The following is a 22,651-nucleotide window of genomic DNA, read 5'->3' on the forward strand; positions in this document are numbered from 1 at the left end:
TTCCTTAGAGATTTCTCAAGGAATTCACATAGAGATTACTCAGAAATTTGCTTAGGGTTTCCTAAAGGAATAACCTCAGAGCATCATCCGGAGGAATCCCTGAGGAATTCCTGGGGGACTCCCCGCAGAAATGCCTGGAGGAATCCCCGGAGGAATTCCTGGTGAAATCCTCGGAGGAATTCCTGGTGGAATCCTCGGAGGAATTCCTGGAGGAATCCTCGGAAGAATTCCTGGAGGAATCCTCGGAAAAAATCCTAGAGGAATGCCCAGACGAATTCCTGGAGGAATCTCCGAAGGAATTCCTGGAGTTTCTCCAGGAATTTCTCCGGGAATTCCTCCAGGAATTTCTTCGGGAATATTCCTCCAGGAATTCCTTCGGGGGTTCCTCAAGGAATTTCTTCAAGGATTCCTCCAGGAATTCTTTCGGGAATTCGTCCAGGGATTCCTCCGAAGATTCCTCCTCGGAATTCTTTCAGGGATTACTTCAGGAATTTCTTCGGGGAGAGTTCCTGGAAAACATATGAAGAAATTCTTGGAGGAAAATTGGGGAAACTTATGAAGAACATTCTTGGAAAATTTCTGGTGGAGTTCTTGGAACAAAATCCTAAAGCAATCATGAGGAAATTGATGAAACATTTTTTGTAAAAATTCGTGGAGGAATTCCTGGGAAAATTTCTGAGAGTATTCCATCTGAAATTCCTAACGGAAATCCTGGAGGAAATCGTACAGTGATTACTGAAGAAATGACTGAAAAAGTTTCATGGAAAATCCCTCAAAGAATTTCAGTGAAAATTTCTGAAAGAAATCTTGGGAAAATTCCAGGCACATTTTTAAAAATAAATCCAGGGGAAATTTCTGAATGATTCTCTCTAGACGTTCTTGTGGGGATTTTTCGGGAAATCTTTGACTATTTTCTTAGGAACTTTCTGAAAATTCGTGTAGGAATATTGGAAGAACTCTTCTGGAAATATTCCCAAAGAAATTCCTGGAAAATTTCTTACATGGATTTTTGAAAAACTTTCTGAAAGAATTCCTGGGAAATCTCAGAAAGAATTTCTTTTGAAATTTTCAATAGAAATCATGAGGAAATTGCTGTGGAAATTTTTGACGAAATTGTTGAAGAAATTCTTGGAGATGCTCCTGGGTAAGTTTTTGTGAAAATTCCATGGGGAATTATTAGAGGATCTCCTGAATAAATTTTCGTGAAAAAATTATGGTAAAATTCCTTTGGGTATTCCGGAAGAGATCCCTAAGAAATTTATGAAAGAGTTTATAAGGTTATTTCTTGGAGAATTCTTGAGGGCATTTCCTATTGGAAATCCTTGGGAAATCTTTGAAGAAATGTTGAAGGGATTCCTGGGGAATTTCCGGCAGAATTTCTGAAAAAAATATTTTGAAGAGCTTCTGAGTAATTTTTTGAAAGAAACCCTGGGAAAATTCCTGGAGGAATCTGTGGAGAATTCTTGAAGGTATTTCTGGGAAAATTCCTAGAGGAATCTCTGGGAAATTTCCTGGAGGAATTTCTTAAAAACTTCCGGAAAGATCCGAAAGAATTCGTTTTCAAACTAATGATGAAAATTTCTGTGAATTTTTTTAGACGAATAACGGAGGAAATTTTTGAGTTTCTGGGAATATTACTGAAGCAATTTTTGGGGAAATTGCTAGAGAAGTTCCTGGTGATATTTTTCGAAGATATTTTGAGGAAATTCCTGTAAAAAATACCTGGACACATTTTCTAATGAATATCCAGGCGAAATGACTGCAGGAATCTTTGAGGAATACTTGAAGTCATTCCTCAAAATAAAGATTTCCACAAGAATTTCCTGCATGAATCCAAGAAGAAACCCCTGAAGAGTTCCTAGAAAAACCCTAGATGTATTTTCTGGGGGAACCATAAATGAAATATCATGGAGGAATATTACCGTTTTAATTTGAAATTCTTGGAGAAATGGCAGAAGCAATTCAGGATACAAATCTTTAATTGAAACCCCTGGAGGAAAAAAAATGTTGAAGGAATCCCGAGAGAATTGTCTCGACAAATTTCAGATGAATCATTGGATTGCATATAATATACAAGGAAAGATTCCCAATAAAACTTCTCGAATAACACTTTGATAAAACTAGAATTTCTTTAGAATATCATTACCGGCACAATACTGGGTCAAATTAAAAAAATGAATCGTGTGCAGCTCTGCCGAGCTAAACCATCATTGGTTCACTAAGCTGCGGCCTTTCAACTTTCGAGTAAACTGTGTGTCTGCGGTGGGCAGGCAACTTTTCCAGCACACAGCGAAACGCTTTGCTGCCGCTATTGTAGAAATCGCCTACCCAACGGGCAAGATTTACCACGGCGCGGAACTATTCTCAAAAACCTGATGCGGCCGGGGCGATTTACCAAAATCGCGGACACTGCAGATCTGTGATGCTTTTTTCTTTGATTTGTTGATCTTCTGTTTGACGTTTCCCTACATAGCATGCGAGTCAGTTTATTCCCGCACGCAGCCAGTTCTTGTAAATCCGAGATTTATTTTTAGTGCGCCAAAATCGGTGTACTAAAGATAAATCTCGGATTAAAATCAAGGATAATACCGCTTGATGCTTAAGAAAATCGAGGATAATACGAGATTGGCGTCTAAGACGCTGTGGAGCTTACCGCCATAAGAAATGTATGGAAAACAACCAGATCAGTCGAAATCCGAGTTTTCAACTCGAACGTGAAATCGGTGCTGCCATACGCCAGTGAAACCTGGTGTGTATCAGTGGAGAACACTCAACGGCTGCAGGTCTTCATCAATAGATGCCTGCGGTATATAATTCGTGCATGGTGGCCTCACAATTGGATCTCCAACGTCGATGTCATCAAAAGCCGATAGCGACAGAAATTCGGGAGCGAAAGTGGAGGTGGGTCAGCCACCAAAGGCTCATGGCGGCGTAGCCTCAACAACGAAATCAAGCAAGTCGACAGAAATTCGATGGCTGGAAATCGCCCAGGATGGAAATCTTTCACCGTGGGTGCCCAGGACTAAAAGTAAGTAAGTCTTTTCTAGCAAATCTTCCTCAAAATTATCACCGTGATTTCACCTAGTATTCTTTCCAGTATTTTCCTGAGATTTCTCTCCCAGTTTCTTTGGTGATGACTTACGATCTGGACGCAATGCAAAATTTTTCCAAGGCTTTCCCCAGCTCCTATAGCTCCCCCAGGCTCCCGGAGATTCTTCCAGAGAGTCCTTCCTAGTTTTCCCAGGAATTCTTACAATAATACTTCCAGAATAGCTTCGAAAATTTTATCCTGGAGTATGTGCAGGGATTGTTTCCGGCATACATGCAGGTATTTGTTCCGGAATTCCTTCAGCGATTCCTCCCGCTTAGAGAATCCTTCCCTGATTTTTTCTAGGAATTCTTCCAGGGACTTTTTTTGAAATTTTTCCAAGGGCTCCTCCAAGAACTTTTTCAAGGACTTTTCTCGGAATTCTAATATGTAATGAGTTCTCCATAAAGACCCGAGGATGCATGAGGTAAGATCTTGTCAAGGCCAAAGCTGTGTTGGATATTCTCATTGTTTAACATACTATTTCATAAGTGTTATCAAGTTGATCCACACTGGTGAGGTAAATAAGGTGACACCTTATAATGCTGAACTATCGTTGAAGTTTCTAACCTTCGCACCTCAAACTTATACCATCTTCGACCTTATCTCCTGCTAAGCTTGGCGAGTGGTAACCGCACCAGTGAGAAGAAATTACCAACCGAGCCACATCTTCAAACCATAAAGATGAAGAACCACATCGTGTCACCTTTTATCTTTAACACCCAACCCACTTGAAATGCCATCTTGTGTGCAGCAGCGCCCACATTCATGTCTGGTTGCTTCACCACTCGCATACCGACTCACCGACGGACGACGACGACGACGACGCCAAGCACCATCTTTATCAGCCAGGATAAGAGCGGGCAGGACGTCCGTTGAATATCCATCGTTGTCGGCGGCGATATCGTCCGTACCCAACCCACGGATGATGGCGGAGCCGAGCTCGAATGTGTGAAGAATCTTAAGAATTTTGAAATATTTTTCACATCGCTAACAACCATCTTCGTCTTTATGACCCACCCCGAAACTTGGTCAGGCCAGGCAGCAGCGACTGACGACAACGACGACGACGACATAATTCGAATAAAAGACGCATGATTGAGCCATTGAGTTTCAATGGCTTTGGTGTCCCAAAGCCTTGCAGTTGACCGTATTCGATCGAGTGATAAGCATAGGATTGCAGAGGTGTGCAATCTTTAGTGATTTATCAATTTATTGGTTTCTTATATTTGCCAACTTTGATTAGCAGAATAAAAAGAAATTAAGAAGTATCAACCATTACACAGTTGAAACGAAACGAGTCATTGGAAGGTATGCTAGTGAACCGTGACATACAGGTTGGGAACGTCTATTCGAAGGAGCTGAATGGCAACTCGGTCGTCGAGTCAATGGCTTCGGAGAAGCAAAGACATTTCAGGAATTTTATCTATGCCATCTTGTTGCAGAGTAGGTACAGCTCATGTGAGGAGGTGACAATGGTGGCGGTAATAAAGTTAGTCATATCTAGTTATCATAATGTTCAATTAGGTGATAAAAGTTTTGCGGAATAAAAGAGAGGTAGGTCAATGCAAGGTGTGACGTACACTTGCTAGCTGTCGTATTAACGATGTACGTACGGCTATCTACGGAAGGTCGGCAAAGTTGAAATCATTAGGAGAAAGTTTGTCTTTTCTCGAAGAAAAGCACTAAGAACAGATTATGAAATGAAAAGTTTAAAGCCGGTCTTCCCAAAAATGATTTTTGTCATCATAACGTAACTTTGGTACTAACCTGCCAGCATTGAGTTGAATACCAGGGCCGGGAAGTAGTGGTGGAAGTAAAGAACTCGTCCCATTGCATAGAACGGTAAGTAGTGCAGTAGCCAACCCCCGAAGAGCCAGGCAGATGCTCGCAATGAACGCCATTTATATTCTGAGAATAGAAAAGGTATTGAAGGTATTCATGCAGACACCATTATAACAAGTACTTCATTTATATGATGAACATCGAACAATTGATTTGAAGATTTATGAATACTTACCTTCTACAGTACTGGTTGCTTGGCCACTTTGCAGAGTTCCTGAGTTTCTCTGGTATTTTATGACCTCCACAAAGAATACAGCAATAAACAATCCCAAAAATACTAAGTTGCTCCACCAAATGATTGGGTTTCCTAGCAAATAGACACGATGATCCGACCCTGAGAAGAACTGGCCCTGAAAGTATGAATGATAAGAAATACATTGACGGATTCATTTTCTTGGTACATAATAATTGATTATGGTCCACTGCACGAATTTATTCTGGCCTGCTTACTCTCACGCGAAATTTGACGTTTGAGCGGTGTCGGCACCGCTCAAACGTCAAATTTCGCGTGAGAGTAAGCAGGCCAGCATTAATTCGTGCGTTGGACCATATGTTGTTTATTCGTTTAACTTATTTGAAATATGTTTTGAATTGTTCGACCAAAACTGTACGAGTATTTGTCCTAAATTATTGAATACCTACTAGCTGTCCCGGCAAACGTCGTTCTGCCTGCCTACTGGGTTTTTTGACATGCAGCTCTGTAGAAAAATGCCCCGCATAATGGAATTTCAAATTTTCTCGTTTTCGATGGGTTCCCGGTCCGTTTTCTCAATTATTTTTTCGTACGAACACGTCGGAGCCCTGCACGAATGAAACACTGAAAGAATGGTGTAGATCCGTTGGCCCGTTCCCGAGCCTATTCGTGACATACAAACACCATTCCATTTTTATTTATATAGAAGATAAAAGATTTGACCTTTGATTATTTTGGATAAAATTGGTCACGAACGAATACACTCGTTACAGCCTCCAAAGTCCTAGTGGCAATCAACCGCATAAAAAAGTAACTATTGGGGTGACTGCGGAGGCTTGATTGCCTAGGGGGTTCATCATGATTTGCTCAACGTCACATTCACGATAATAATATAATCAACAATATTGCGGATTTTTTGAAAAAATTCCACTCTGCGGTAGCCGCCGAGTTCTACCGCAGCTGTCAAAGTCCTACCGCAGCCATGAAAATCATCATATCATTGAAACAGATGGCCTAATCCAAGTATGCTTGCAATGTGAATTAGTCTGGAAAGCAACAACAAACAATGATCATCGGCGTCGTATCCAAGGCATCCTTGACCTGATTGATGATAATGCGGCGAAAATCAGTAGTCTGACAGCTGCGGTAGCTTTTTCAGTCATCCGTAAAACGGAAATTTTTCTCTAAACTAGCAATAGTATGCTACAATACTCAGCTTGCGGATGCAATAGCTACTTTTAAAGCCAGGTTCGAAACTTCGTCCGGATCTGGGGCCTAACCTACGCTAAGGGTCTGTGTTATCCCCGTAAGTTCACCATTAGTGACCCTCTCCTCATCGCCAGCCCCAGTCCTCGGATGTCCTACGAAAGGAGGCAAAGGACTAGGATCATTAACGTGGAAAAGCCCCGGTGATCCCCTCTAACATCTCTGGAGATTGCTCTGTAAGAGCTATTACATCTCTCGACTTGGCCATCATGATCCTGTAGGTATCACCTCGCGGATTCGCATTGGCACTGTGACAGAGACCCTTAAAGCAGGCCTTTTTGCTTACTCTTATCTCGATCTTCAGGGCGGCTTTTGCAGCGGCGAACACCACCCGCCGTTCGTTCTGCTCGGCAAACCTCGTTGGATAAATGTGCTGAAAAAATCAACTTTTTGCAACCTGTTACATACATAACTATTAATATTCCGATCGTTCAAGGACACGACACATGAATAAATAGCGAACACTCAAAAAAAGTTTGGTTGAAATCGGTTGAGAACTGTTTCCGCAATCGTAGTCACTGCATCGACGTTTTTGGAAAACATACTTCCGAGATAATCGCGTTTAAATTTTCAAGTATGCACTACGCGCCCGTAAGGGAGCGAGGCGCAAAACGCTATATCTTTGCTTTTACTACTTGGATCTCTATGAAACTTTGACAGAACATTCTTAGGAACCTATACTTTAAGATAAACAAATAAAAAAAAATCGATTTTTGCTCGACCTCAACATATATAACCCCTTAATAGGTTCCCACTTCATGAGCGCAGCGTGCGCGTAAGCGCTGAGCAGGAAACCAACTCCACGGTGGCCAGAAGCGTGTTCACCTCGTAGACCAGAGTATAGCAGAATTTGACCCGACGCCAATCTGTGTTCTCCAAAGTTCTGTCAACGGACTTTGCTCAGTCCTAGGATCTCAAGCTTCGTACGGCATGCCTCATTGGCTAGTTGTACCAGTTTACCCTGCTGGGCTAGGGTTAATATATTTCAAGTTCCAATTCTTGTCCGTTGTTTCGCGCTAAAAGTCGTTGCCGTTGAATCTGTTCGTAATCTTTCATTTTCGGTTTCGATAACGTTTTTTTTTGGGTTTCAGAGACAGTAGGTTGTTGGCCTAAGGTTGCCTATCCACTGTGGTGGGGCTGCCACCTTAGGTATAGCTTCCGGTGGAGGAGCATACTCAGCCGCTGGATGCCAGAACAGACGCTGTTTGAGCCGCACCTCCTTGGTGAACAGACGCTCGAGACGTACCTCCTCAATCTAGCTAAAGTCAGAAGGACAACAGTGCCCAGGCTGCACTACCAGCTAAGCACACAACCCTTAGCTGGCGGTTTTTGTCATCGCTTGACCCGTGGAAGCATGAGGTAGGAACTTGTGAAGACCAGAGCGCCAGAGCTATGTTGGACGCTCTCCATTTCGACGCACCGTTTTGCAGCCCAAGAAGTTCTTCGCATTATCCGAAATTAACACTGCCGGTATGTTCATCCTATAAAACGTACGCCTCAACCGGTCGATTATGTCCCTACTAGTAGTGGTCTGCATAACTTCTGTCAGGCGGAATCGGCTGTGCAAGTCAATGAGTACTAGAATCGACTCGTTAGAAGGTAGCGGACCTAGCATATCCATTAGCGTGGGTCATCGGAACCGTTTTCTCAGATCAAAGGTTTTTTGGTTTCGTTGCGGTTCCTGAGTATCTGTGCAAGATTTAAGCAAGATTTGTTGCGTCTACACTTTGCGCATTGCAACTGAAATTTGTATGGGATTTTGTATGGGAAAACCTACTTTATGCATTTTTGTTGAAAAAGTTTGTCTGAAATTTTTTAACCGATACTGTAAAATGATAGCCTAGCAATCCGATGCTTGTGAAAATAGTTATAACCAACGAACCGCATGCATGTGTTTATGTTTTAACATGCAAAGGAATAACAATAGCAACAAAATCATACTGTTTCGCCAAGCAATGCAAACGCTATAACTTTTTTCATAAGCATCAGATCACTTCGCGGTCCTTGACAAAGTTTTCAGGACACCCTAGGCTATGCTTTCATTTTATCGGTTACATGATTTTAGAAAAAAATCGAGCTTGTTATGAGAGAAATGCAAAAAAGTGTGCTTTTCCTTGTAAAACCCCATATAAACTTCAAACGCGATGCGCAAAACGTAAACGTAACCGATCCTGCCCAAATTTGCACACTTATTTGGGTTCTGAAATGGGATTAAAAAAGCTTTGATCTGATGGGATACCATTGAATTTTTTATCGGCTTTGGAGATACCGTAGAACTTACCAACTGACAGTCGAGGCATGATTTCACTGTTTTCTCAGCATCTTGGTTGCTTGGTTTTCCCGATTCCAGGATGGCCGATGTAAGCCAGCTTCAACACCTTGCTTCTCAGGGCCACGGGAAGAACTATGCGATTACTCCTCATACCGACATCGTTTACCAATTCTATTTCCTCTCTGAATGGGTAGAAACTTTTCACCTTCTCGTCCCATCGACCAGTGTTGATCGCCTCCTTCAATTCCACCATTTCGGAATCGTTCAAAGTATTCTCCACAATATCTTCCACGGTGATTGCTGTAGGCTTAACGGACTCCAGAATACTGAGCAACATTGCTTCACCATCTTGGTCATACGTCGAACATTTTCGGAACTGAGGTAGCATCGACAACGGATCGGCAATGTTGGCTTTTCCGTTGACGTGCACAATTTAAAAACAGAAAGACTGTAACCTTAATGCATACCGTTCAATTCTAGGGCATTGCTTACGTTTTGTTCCAAACATGATTTTTAACGGTTCGTGATCGGTTATCAGTTTGAATTTCAGCCCTCTGAGATACGTTTTCAACCTTTCCGTCGCCCATACTAAGGCCAACGCTTCTTTTTCGTTCTGTGCGTATGCCTGCTCCGTAGGGGACAGTCCCTTACTTAAGTAGCATATTGCTCGCATTTTACCTTGTTTCTCCTGGAGTAACACAGCCCCCAGTCCAATGAGGCTAGCATCGGCGATCAGAATAGTTTCATCCATTGGTGAATAGTATCCCAAATTTCTTGGATTAGCAACCTCATCTTTGATTTTTTCAAAAGCTAATGTATGCTTGCCTTCCCACTCAAAATGCCTTTCTTTGCATAGCAACTCTCTTAATGGAGCGGTAAGGGATGATAGGTTTGGGATGAACTTACCAAGATAGTTGATCAGTCCCAGAAAGCTGCGAAGCTCCTCCACGGACTCCGGATTGCGAAACTGACGAATGGCCTCGACTTTCTCGTCAGCTGGGCTTATGCCTTTGTCACTCAGTTGATGTCCCATGAAACTCACTTAGGATTTTTCAAATTCACATTTCTGCTTGTTCACGGTCATCCCACTTTCTTCTAGCCTCTCCAGAGCAGCTTTCAACGCTCGATCATGACTTTCTTTGTCCGAACACTCACACATCGTCGATGAAACATTTCACACCTGGAACCCCTGCCAGCACTCGTTCCATTACGCTTAGGAACACTTCGGAAGCGCAACTCATCCCAAAGGTCGGGCATTTGTATCGATAGTATCCATTGTGTGTGGCGAAAGTAGTGATCGGTCTCGACTCCACTGCCAACTCGACCAGATGGAAGGTCTTGTTTAAGTCGATCTTTAAAAACACTTTACAGTTATGCAGATGTGGTACGATATCATCAAACGTTGGAAAGGGATGATGCTGCGGCACGATGGCTTTGTTGGCGTCGCGCATGTCCACACACCGTCGAACATCATTGTTGCTGCCTTGCTTTGGTCTAACCACAACACGTGAGATCCACGTCGCACGCTCGATGACGCCCTGCTCCAGTAGTCTGACAATCTCCTTTATATCATATACTGATTTATCGACCGTATTCTATTAATAACTTGATGATTTTGTGGCTATATCGGTCTCTTTCTACTCATTATTCTATCATATCTATCATTTCATTATCCACTTTGATATCTACTCCCCTATACTATGAGCAGAAAGAGACCGATAAAGCCACAAAATCATCAAGTTTGGCTTAAAAAGAAAAGTGTTCTATCCAATAAGATCGAAAAAGCTAATAGGAAGAACATGCCGCAATATAGGCATACCCCTATGAACGGAATGCGAATTCCGAAAAAGCTACCGATCGATAGAATTTGTGATGAAAACAGAACAATACATAGGCAGTCGGGTGCCTGAAACTTTTGCCAGTCTTGGTAAGGTGGTATGAATTACCAACCAAGCCGATCTGTTTAAAAGCGCAGGTCGCACGGCAGAAGTTTCACGCATTCGATGTATTCGTTCAATACATGGCCTACTTGCCTAATTTCACCTTCTATAAAATTTTCACACTTGTTCGCTACCTAGCGAATCCTATCATATCTATCATTTCATTATCCACTTTGATCTCTACTCCCTTATACTATGAGTAGAAAGAGACCGATATAGCCACAAAATCATCAAGCTTTCTCCTTCTCGACCTTCGGTTGAAGCGGAATTGGGATACGGTTCTGCGTATGTTGAATGGGTTTCACCTCTGAGTCGATCTGAACCGTCACTACAACTTCTTTTAGCTTCCCAATCTTCTCTGAACCGGCCTGAATAGCACATATAGAAGTATCAATCTTCAGGATTCCCAAATTGGTAGCTGATTTGCGTCCCAGTAGATTTGATCCTGGTTTCTTTACTACGAAGATCTTATCACTGAGAGTCGACTGCTTTTTCGCAATGCCGGCCACAAACATACCCAGTACATTGAGCTGGTTGTTTCCGTATGCCAACAGCCTGCTCTTGAATTTGTTTGTTTGATATTGCACCTTCACTTTTTGGCTCTTGAGATACTCCCACGCAAACTGACTGATGACGTTGACATCCACTCCTGAGTCCACCATCCACGTTAGCTTGATTCCTCCCACCTTGCAAGAAACGTTATCGCCGCCGTTCGATGTTACCGCGAAGACATAGTTGACGCTTTGCTCCTCATCGTCGGAGGAATCTTCTTCGTCGAAATAATCTTCTTCTTCTTCTGAATCGTCCTTCGTAACTTGCTTCACCGTATTCTTGCGTCGTGATTTGGAATCTCTTTGGTTACGACCGGCATTTCGAACTCCTTTCGTCTTGCAACATCTCTTGCAATGTCCGATCCGGTGACATTTCTCACACTTTTTTTACCGGGCCGGGCAGTCGTCATCGTTGGCATAATGCCCAGAGTAATTACACCGAAAACATTCTCCTTTTGTACTGGAAACGTGATTCAGATTTTCAGTTTTGAAAAGATTCCTTCGGTGGTTCTCGATGGTCTCCAAAGATCGAACCATTTCAACCGTTAACGACAGGGGCATGTTCGGCTTCGTAAGTATTTTGGCTCTTAATTCATCAGAATAACCTTTTTCGAATATCTGCTCCTTTATGTTCTTCGCCAACCAGTTTCCATAGTCACACAGGCTTCCCTGCTCTCGCAGGCGCAGCACAAATTTCTCGATTGACTCTCCCTGGGCAAGCACTTTAGCGGTAGGAAGAAGTCGTCGAGCAATTTCACTGATTCCGTGTACAGATCTGAGCCGGGTGGTACGGGCACTTCATGCTCTTCACATCACTGCCCGCATAGTGCAGCATATACGAGCGTTTTCGTGAAGGCACCGTCACGTTGTTGACTTCCAGGAAAATCTCGAAGCAGCGTTTCCATTTTTTCCAACTGTTAGATACTGTTGAAGTATCGCTGGGATCGAACCTCTGGAGGCTGGACGTGGCGGGATTATCCATATTAACTTCTTCCGACGGGCTGAGCTATGCAGACCGTTCCGCGCACTTTGAAACACTTTTCCTTTTTGTTTTGTTTTGAACGCAGCATTTTTCATCGAATTTCCACAATCTTTTCTGAAAGAATTTAATCATTAACTCGCGGATCTTATTTCAGAACACTTTTGCAACCATCCTCGTTGCCAAATGTTACATCTAGGACCTCGGAATTTGGAAACGAATTCAATCGAAATGCACGCGTCTACATTACTTGACTGCTTATATATTTCTGTTTTCTTTACCCCTCCCTTGCACCCAGTGTGCCCAGTTCAGTTTATTTTCCCCAATGTAACACAGTTCATGTCGGTGTGGCGGGTGTGGGCATCAAGAATGATTGGTAATATAACAAACAATTGGCAATAATAACTAACTTCGAGTAGTAATTCAAAATATAGTGTCGCATCGATCGTTGCACGCTAGACTGTTACAAAAATCTAACAGTTGTTTTTAAAAGTATATGCAATACAAACAATATTTGAATTTAGCTTTTGCAGGGTGAAAGTGGACCAAGTGGAATTTTGATGCATCATCTGATGTTTTGCAAATCAGTGTACTGAAGATCTAGTTCAAAAAGATTCCGTATTCCGAATCGCGGTAGCGTTTAAACGGGCATCAAGATTCAGCAATTAACCTCAACCGATGAAATTTGTTGACACTAGTTAAGATTAGTTTAACGCGATAAATCGTATTGATTTTCTGATAGCAGCATACAGATCTAATCTATGGTGAACTCTCTGATGAGGAGTTATTATTATTATTAGGAGGATTTAAACGTTTAATTAATAATGCTGCTGCTGCAATAATAATGCAATACTGGGTACTGATGCGGCATAAGACGTTTAATGAGGCTTAACGGCCTCAGTCCGAGATTGGAGTTGGATTTTCCATAAAACATTATTAGTAGGAGCGGCAAGAAACAGGACGAAGGTATGAGGCCATGAAGATAAAACTTAACGCGTGACTTGTGCTTGGAATACGGAGGCGTTGAACGGTGGTTATTCACAGCAAAACGCTTATAATTTCACCGTCGCGTGCATCGAATCGTATGCCTAGCGAAGAAAGGGGGATTGAACGATTCTAGAAAAGACATGGCATCCCGGAAATGGAAGAAGGGGCGTAAGTACATGCGTACGCCATTATAACCGTGCAGTGTGCATGTTAGTGGAAATGATTAAGAGGTGCTTAAGAAGTTCTTCTATAATTAATATGAAGGTGTAAATATTTCAAGGATGCGTATACCAGAAAAACGGAGCTTATGCAATTACGGTCAGGGAATTTTTACCAAGGGATGATCACAATAATACAAAACTCTGGCCAAAAATTTTAAAAGTCGCTTATAAATGCATTCAAAAATAAGAAGATGAGTAAGACCCTTGTTTAAAAAAAAAAACATTTATCAGCCACTTCAAAAATTGACGATAATAAATTAAAATTAACAAGCCATAGTTCATGTACGGTTGCTCCAACATAACTCAACCCCTAAAAAACACACAACCTGTTCAGGGTCATGAAATCCCACTAACCAACTAGAATTCTGTTTGCGTCCGTAACCAAGTGCGTGCACTTGAGGTGTTGACATAGAATCGTACTTCCCGAGCAGAGCAATAATGCATGCCAGCTAAGAGCATCAAACCACCCACACACCACATGTTACTGCAGCAACAGCTAGGCGCATGCATACCTACATACATTCCACTTCACCCGGCGACAACAAGCATGAAGTGCATAGTAGAGAATATGCCTATAGCAGCGGTGACTTCTCATCCCGAGACAAAGCACTAAGCGCTTAATCATCGCTTAATATGTACGCCGCCAGCAGCAGCCTGTCGTTCGGGACATTTTGCAACCAGCCTCCCAGCCAGCCAGAGCACGGAATAGATGGTTCCGAGAATGGTGCTGACGATTATTATAACATGATTGCAGTCACTCGAGGGCTTTTGATGTGGATGCAGTTGATTTACAACGGGCGCAAGGTTCTCACAATAAATACCTGCGTCACACCGGAGCCTCCGTCGTCGCATCCATCTATAGACACGCGTTTGTAAGAAGTCCTTGAGGAAAATGGAAACCCTCCAATGAAGGATGCATTTCATTTCGTTCACCGGTTTCTGGGGGGATATTCTTTATGATGCAAATTGTTGCTATGCGTACTTGAAATTTAATTGCTCGCAGAACAAATTTCAAATCTTAACCAATCATGGGGGGAGGAGTAATTAAATGAATTGGTAAAGTTTTACTCACCCGATAATTAATGGGCCATTGCCATGGACGACTGGTCACTTCGCCTTCTTTTGGCTTCAACCCGGAGTTACCTTGAAGCATCACTGCGTGTGATTCGAAGAAGCGACTGATGAATCCCGGGGCGTAGACTTGAAAGTTTACACTTGGTACTAGAATAATTAAATAGAATAAATCAAATTAAACCTACTATTATGAGAATTCGTTTTTCATACATTTATCGAACTGATTATCTTCCACATTCCAAACCGCACTCCGGTCCCGTATGTTTGGATTGCAGGTTACTTCTTGCTGTTCGAATCCCCATTTGGGTAACTGTTTAGCCGTTGTCGTCAGCACACATCGTTCGATGTAGTGGTAGAATATCAAACGACTCGTCACAGTTTCCACTATATCACCATCCTTTCCGCCGATTATCTGCACTTGCCAAACATCATTGCTATCGCCTTGTCCTTCCTGCAAAATAAAAGAAGAAGCTTTCATCCTACCCTTCATTCTTGCAGATGGTTTGCGTCCCAGCTACATACCTCTCCGTAGCACGTGACTTGCATGTGCTTTTTCGTAACTGGAGCTTGTTCCCGATGCGAGTGCAAGTTCCGCTTGGTCTGCATGTGTTCGAATCGAATCAAATCTCCGTGCTTTACCAAAGTAACATTATCCACCGTTTGCTTGTTGTAGGGCTTTATCAACCACTTGTTGTTTTCATCCTTGTGGCTGTAGGTCGTCACCTGTTGCTGTTTGGCGCCAAACCCTTTCGGGTACAGATGGTTGTGCGAGTGTAGATATCCACCCCCGGTTTTATGATTCTTCAAAGTAACTACGGCTCCGTATGCTACTTCTCGTGGCATCGACACATTGTACAGCGAATTTCCAACCAAGTTGGATTGAAATCCTGAACTGTAGAAGCCGTCTCCACTACCACTGTGATTCAGTACGTGCAGATGAATGTAGAAAAATGTGGCGTACAGAATTATCGGTAAGACAATCAGTGTCATTGCTCGAGCTATCAACTGCTTTACGGTGTAAGACACCGGCTTAGCCAAATCTCCAAGCACGTCCCACAAGTCACTAGCGGTATGCAATCCAACCAACAGCACAACAAACAATCCCACGAACTTTACACTAATCGTACACGCCAGCATAGCACCCGTGAAGCACAGCCAAGTCCACCAACTACGCGAGAAACTCTGCTGATCCCGAGTGAGTTTCGTGACGCGTGCCATACCCATCACGGAAGCCGTCATAAAGAAAATCAACGGCGGGTCCAACAGGATGTAACGGTTCAAAATGAGCATGCCGATGTCGAACAGGATGTAGGCGGCACCGAAAGCGGACGCAGTCAGCGATCCCGTCATGTCCCAGACGGTGTGGAAGGACATCGGCACGATGGCCGCTCCCAGGGCGGTGCAGAACTGGAATGTTGGGGGAGATAAAGTTAAATGATCTTGCTTCATTAACAAATGAGTTAGTAAACTAGCTAGGGGCTGTTCATAAACCACCTAGACCAAAGTTCTGCAGTCTCAGATCCCCTCTCTCCCCTCGTAAACTTTTGTCCATACAAAAAATTTGGCGCATTGCAATTGAATGGGAGAGCATACTTTTTCGTATTTTCTGAAAAGTTGCTCAAAATTGTCCTTTCTTTTTTTATGATCTTTATTGGTATCTCATTTATTTTTTGTAATTTATGACACTTTATCTAGGTGTTCTGTGTATTATTACAGACTATCATCCTAATTTAGTAAAATAAATTTAAACTATTATCAATATTTATTAATAACATATTACATTTCATAATTGTTTTCTTTTTTTTTTTTCTTTTTGAAAGGGTACTAGCCGGTCGCTGAATAGCTCTGAAACCTCTGAACTAGGCCTTGGATAGCAAAGAACACAATCCTTCTGAAGCAGTTTACCAGACGTGTGGCATCCAAGAAGACACTGTTGCAAACTGACCCGGAAGGTTGCGGTAGAAAGTGTGAAAATTGGTGTTGTAGTAAGGTCTATATAGTCTGTTAGGTTCTCGTCAATTTATCAGTTATTTGTCGTTGATTTCAAACTTGGGTAGTGTTACTGCTTTGCGATTTGTGTTATCAAACAAAAGTTGTAGTTTCTGCTACATCAAAAAATCAGCTGGAATACAATCAAACATAGCTTAAACAATCATACATATATGAACTTTGATTGATTTTAGAAAACAAATGTTTCGACATTTGTCGTGTAATTTTGATTTCTGGCCCATAGTGTGTGGCATACGTGGGACCGCGCATAACTTGCGAACGGAAGGTCCGATATTGGTAGTCTTAGTTTTGTTCTGTTAGTTTTCACCCAAGGAAGGTTTATGAGGCAAAAAATATGGAAAAATTGAGAGTTTTTGAAAGTCGATCTTCCATACATTTTGTGACCGGGGAATTGGTCTTGGATAGAAACTTGAAACGCCAAAAAACGCAGTAGGCAAGACAAAGTTTGCCGGGTACAGCTAGTGTTGGAATATAATAGGTTGAGTTTTGGCAGCATTTGGAGAAGTCTTCCATTTTTAAAAAATAAGAAGAAAAAATATCTAAACTTTTCTGCAATCTACTACAAATGACACGCACGCTCCGCCTCTTGGCTGAGATACCCGTGTCATCTGCAAATAACGATTTTTGACATCCCTGTGGCAAAACAGATAAGTCGGAGGTAAACATATTGTTTAATATTGGTACCAGTATGCTGCCTTGTAGAACACCAGCTCTTACAGGTAATCTATCTGACTTGGAATTTCGATAGTTTACCTGAAGTGTTCAATCGGATAAATAATTTTGGATTATTTTAATAATATATAGTGGAAAGTATTTTTTTCAATTTTACGAGCCTTCGTGCCAAAAATTACCGAATGTTTTTTCTATGTCCAGCAGTGCTACCCCCTAGGGGAATAACTTTCGGTTTTATTGGAACGAATAAAATTCAGCTTTATTGGAACGAATAAAAATCGTTACCCATAAAAGTTGATAAATTGTCGAATGTCCTTGGTGAGACGGCAGAAAATGTCCTATACTATATAACCGCTATCGTTAAAGAATAGCAGGATGTGTTGAATAACTTTGTCGAGGACCGCAAAGCGATCCGATGCATGTGGAAAAAGATATACTCTTGGCAATTTTGGCCAAAAATTGAGATTTCATTATTGATGTTATTCCTTTACATGTCAAATGTTAAGCACACTCATACGATCTGTACACACTACGAAAAAATCAAAATTAATCGTGACGTAAATTTACTGTACAAAACGTAAACAGTTTAATGACGTAAATTTACAGATCTTTTGACTTAATAATACGTCATTCTTGTAAAATTGAGTTCAAGGTGACGTAAACAATTTGTCATTACGTTTCATATGAAGAAAAATCCAGTTAATTGTGACAGAAAATTACGTCACTTGGGCGTTCAAATTTACGTCATATGTGTCGCTTTTATATGTGCATCCAAAGTGACGAAAATTTACATGAATTTTTCTAAGTGTGTAGGTTATAACTTTTGTCACAAGACTCGGATAGCTTTGCGCTCTTCGGCAAAGTTTTTCAGGACATCTGAGACTATACTTACTTTTACACAGTCGGTTACATACTTTCAAAATAATGTTATTCTTTTATTAGGTAAATGAAAAAAGTGAGTTTGTACAGCTATTCAGAACCCGAAATATAATCCTTGATCTGAAAAACGTTCTTTATGACCCACGCTAATGTACAAGTTAGGGATTGTTCAACATTGACATGATCAATGTACATAGCCCTCACTTTGGAAGCTGATGATGACAAGGACGCATTCTACGCGCAGCTAGAACGCGAGTACGATCGCTCTCCAAGCCATCACATCAAGATCATTATGCTTCCCCCATTCACACAACAGTCCTATGTGAATAGGAAAGTACGCAAAAATGGAACCCTTAAACAAATAAGGAAATCTGAACGCTCAGATAGGCCAATAGAAATACACTAGAACTCCAATGGCGCTGTAGTCACTTTTCTCATTTAATTATTTGAATAACTTTAATTGCAATAACTTACTATTTTTAAGAGGCCATCTCTTAGAGGACCTTTTGTATTGGTAAACAAACTTAACTTGACACTTCTAGTACCGCTGCTGACGCTGTAAGGGTGTGGCAAAGTAGATGTTGGTCACATGAATAGTCGTGATATTGAACTTCTGTGGCTAGTTATTCTACTGATAGATCAGAAGAAGGAATACCAAATACGATTGCTGATTGGAAAAAAATTGAGCCCAGCTGGCGTTCGAAGAACCTATGAAACGTTGATTTCACCGCCCTCAGCAACATGGCCATTAGGTTGTCCCAAAAATTGCACATGGTCAAAAAGCTTGGGGGCTCACCCTGCAAATGATAGCTAAGGGTATTAGAAACAAACTTTTGTATGACGGCAACTTTCAGAAATGACGTTTAGAGGTCGCCCCGGTGAGATTTTTGAAAAATGACCATTTTTCGTAATAAATTTCATACAAATATTTTTTACCGTACAAAAATTGGCAATACCCACTATTTTTATATTTTTTACAGCTTGATATGGATCCAAACTTCTTGGAAAAAATTATTAACGATATGTTTTGCAGGTAACTTTTTGATACTGAAATTTTTAATAAACTAAAATTTGTCATTTTTTGATATACTGTGCATTTTACCCATCATAAAAAGTATCTGAACCTAATGCAAATTTTAAATAATTTTCATAAAAAGATAGGAAATTTTATAAGGAAAAACTTTGCCGAAGACAGCATGGCGTTTTTTCTATCCGTTTTAGAGTTATTCACGATTTACTATTTAGTGAAATTTGAATTTTTAGGTATTTTTCTAAAAATGTCACATAAGAACTTCTTAAAAACACATACAAAGTAAAAAATCACGTATGCTCAACAAGTTTTTGTCTTGATTGCGTTATGGAACTATGGTGACATCATTAATTGATTTTTATTTTTTATTATTTAATCCCTTCATATAGAAATTAACTAGCAAAGATTTCTTAAAAAGCTAGCTCTCTTGACAAGCTTCGTACTGCCTATTGATTTTTTAAAGATATTCTCCACAAAATGTTGAGCCATATTTTCTCGTATATCTTACTTTCCTGTCGATATTCTCAATTATTTTTCTACACGAAGACGTATGAGTCCTGGCCCAGTGAAACAGCCCTGGAAACAGTGGCAAGGTGAATAAAGGTGAATTCGTTGATCCATATCAAATTCAAATCGCGATTACGAACATCTTACGTAAGAAAACAATTTTTAGATTCTAAGTTACAATTCAATACATTCTAAAAAGCAGAGCATGTCTTTTTTACACTTACTGACTTGAACTATCTTATCAACACCGAAAATAAGATACACCGAGGCAAATTAAAACGGGTGGGATGAGATGAACCAGTGAGTTAACGTAATGTTATCCTAGGTTAGAACAATATGATTACCATTACACATACACGGCATACAATAAGACAAGGTAGGCTATTGTTGGTAAACAACAGTTTTGGACGTAAACAAGTGACGTCATTTTTATCATCCTATATGTTGATCAAAATGATAGGGACTACTAGAACGTTTTATTCATGTCTTTGAACGATTAGAACAACATCATTGAAAAACAAAATCGGCATGTTTTGCGGAATGTATCACCTTCTAAATGATATAGAAAATGTACCGTGCGTTTCATTGTGTATTATGCTCGTATAAACCATTGTCAATACATCACCGTTAAAAATGCCATGGCCTACTGAGGCATCTCAAAATGGTACCTGATGATAAAGTTTCTCGCTAGTAGATACCTTTCTGTATCAAAGAAAATGAATTTGTTAACGGAAACAAAAATTCAATAAATGATGTCACCATAATTCCTAAACACAATCAAGACAAAAAATTGTTGAGCATACGTGATTTTTTACTTTGTATATGTTTTTAAGAAGTTCTTATGTGACATTTTTGAAAAATACCTAAAAATTCAAATTTCATGAAATAGTAAATCGTGAATATCTCTAAAACGGATAGAAAAAACGCCATGCTGTCTTCGGCAAAGTTTTTCCTCATAAAATTTCCTATCTTTTTATGAAAATTATTTAAATGTTGCATTAGGTTCAGATGCTTTTTATGATGGGTAAAATGCAGAGTATATCAAAAAATGACAAATTTTAGAAAATTCAAAAATTCAGCATCAAAAAGTTACCTGCAAAACATGTCGTTAATTATTTTTTCCAAGAAGTTTGGATCCATATCAAGCTGTAAAAAATATAAAAATAGTGGGTATTGCCAATTTTTGTACGGTAAAAAATATTTGTATGAAATTTATTACGAAAAATGGTCATTTTTCAAAAATCTCACCGGGGCGACCTCTAAACGTCATTTCTGAAAGTTGCCGTCATACAAAAGTTTATTTCTAACACCCTTAGCTATCATTTGCAGGGTGAGCCCCCAAGCTTTTTGACCATGTGCAATTTTGGGACAACCTAATGGCCATTCGTCCTCAACAACATGGCCACCTTTCAGCACAGCCTCCCTTATCGTTACATCTGGAGATCACCCCAGCTAACGAAATCGCAAATCGACCACGTTCTGATTGATGGATGGCGCTTTCCCGCAATTATTGACGTCAGGACCTGTCGTGCCACTAACATCAACTCTGACAACTACCTGTTGATCGTTAAACTGTGTCCAAATTTCTCCGGAAGTCGCCTTATCATACGCGCATAATCTCAAGACAGTGTTGTCGGATAAGACTATGCTCGATGAAGCCCCTTGAATAACTGCTGGAGTGCAGTCAATGCAGCCATCAATAATGTAAACGAAAGCACTATCGCGTATGTAGAGAGAGTCGACGGAGGACAGGAGTGCAGAGCAGTTCTAGAAAAGAAGAGCGCCGCATGGGCGGTAATACTGCGGCGATATGGAACCAGACAGAATGTAGAACGATACAGATAGAAGCGGAAGCAGCAGACCCGACAGCAGCAGCTGTTAAAGATAATATCGCAGCAATCTGTCTCTTCCTGGCTCACATATGTACCCGAGGAGAAGTAAAAATCAAAACAATATCATCATTTGATATTCCTCAGCGAAGAACTCAAAATCATAATTAGCTATTGATTTGTTTGACATAAGAGATAAAAGATCAAAAACAAGATCAAAAAATTGTATGGGGAAGAGCATAATAATATCTCATTTTGATATTATAAGATCAGACTAATATCTGGGGCCCATATAGCCGAGGCGGTAAACGCACGGGTATTCAGCATGACCATGCTGAGGGTGACGGGTTCGATTCCCGGTCGGTCCAGGATCTTTTCGTAAAGGAAATTTCCTTGACTTCCTTGGGTATAGAGTATCTTCGTGCCTGCCACACGATATACACATGCAAAATGGTCATTGGCAGAGGAAGCTCTCAGTTAATAACTGTGGAAGTGCTCATAGAACACTAAGCTGAGAAGCAGGCTTTGTCCCAGAGAGGACGTTACGCCAAGAGAAAGAAAGAAGAAATATCTGGGGAGATCTGGGCTGTAGCACATCAAACCAATATCATAAAATGATCTGACAGATGGATTAGAGTAAAAAAAATAAATATGGCCGCAACCAGAATCGAACTTATGACCTTGTGATTTATGAGCAGTGACATTACCACTGCACTACGACTCATATCTGAAAATAGAAGGTAACAAGAGCATCAACTTCTACGTTTTCCTAGGTGTTTGCGGCTCATGGTAGTTGTGTTAGTTTTATCGCGCTATGTTGTAGATGAGTGTGTGAAAACTCATTTTGATCTTGAATAGTAGTTTTCAGATCTTACAATGTTATCGGATATTATAGATGAATGTGTGAAAGAACTGATTTTGATATTGAGCAGTAATTTTCAGATGTTGGATTTCTGGATGTTGCAGATGGAAATGTGAAGAACTAATTTTGATCTTAAGCTGATTTTTTTCTGATTTTCCAATGATAAACGTTTTATTGCAGAATATTTATACAGTTCCATCCAACATTTGCAAACTAAAGCGGTTGTATGGAAAATAAAAATGAATTAAGGCTCAATTAGGAATTGCATATTTTCCTAAACTAAGAGAGCACTTTTCTCTTGATGATTTCACATTTTATGCCTATTCTCTGAATTGTTAACAGAGCTAGTGATCCAAACTATAAAAATGACATGTATAAAAACATGTTTGGGTCAAGGTTGCGAGCATTCATTTGCAAAGATTTACATTCATTTGCTATTATCTCGA

General features: G+C 40.7%; 1 protein-coding gene across 1 annotated transcript in view; it reads right to left on the reverse strand.

Moving 5' to 3' along the window:
* The window catches only part of LOC109430283 (protein O-mannosyl-transferase 2), a 49,677-nt gene that overhangs the window by 21,832 nt on the left and 5,194 nt on the right, over positions 1–22,651 (reverse strand). The window contains exons 4-8 of the mRNA XM_062846164.1: positions 14,939–15,823; positions 14,627–14,867; positions 14,415–14,563; positions 5,109–5,283; positions 4,859–4,999 (exon numbers count right to left, since the gene is read on the reverse strand). Of these exons, the coding sequence (XP_062702148.1) occupies positions 4,859–4,999; positions 5,109–5,283; positions 14,415–14,563; positions 14,627–14,867; positions 14,939–15,823 (1,591 nt within the window). The remainder of the gene's footprint in view (positions 1–4,858; positions 5,000–5,108; positions 5,284–14,414; positions 14,564–14,626; positions 14,868–14,938; positions 15,824–22,651) is intronic.

Source organism: Aedes albopictus, chromosome 1 (genome assembly GCF_035046485.1).
Source record: "Aedes albopictus strain Foshan chromosome 1, AalbF5, whole genome shotgun sequence".
Classification (NCBI taxonomy): domain Eukaryota; kingdom Metazoa; phylum Arthropoda; class Insecta; order Diptera; family Culicidae; genus Aedes; species Aedes albopictus.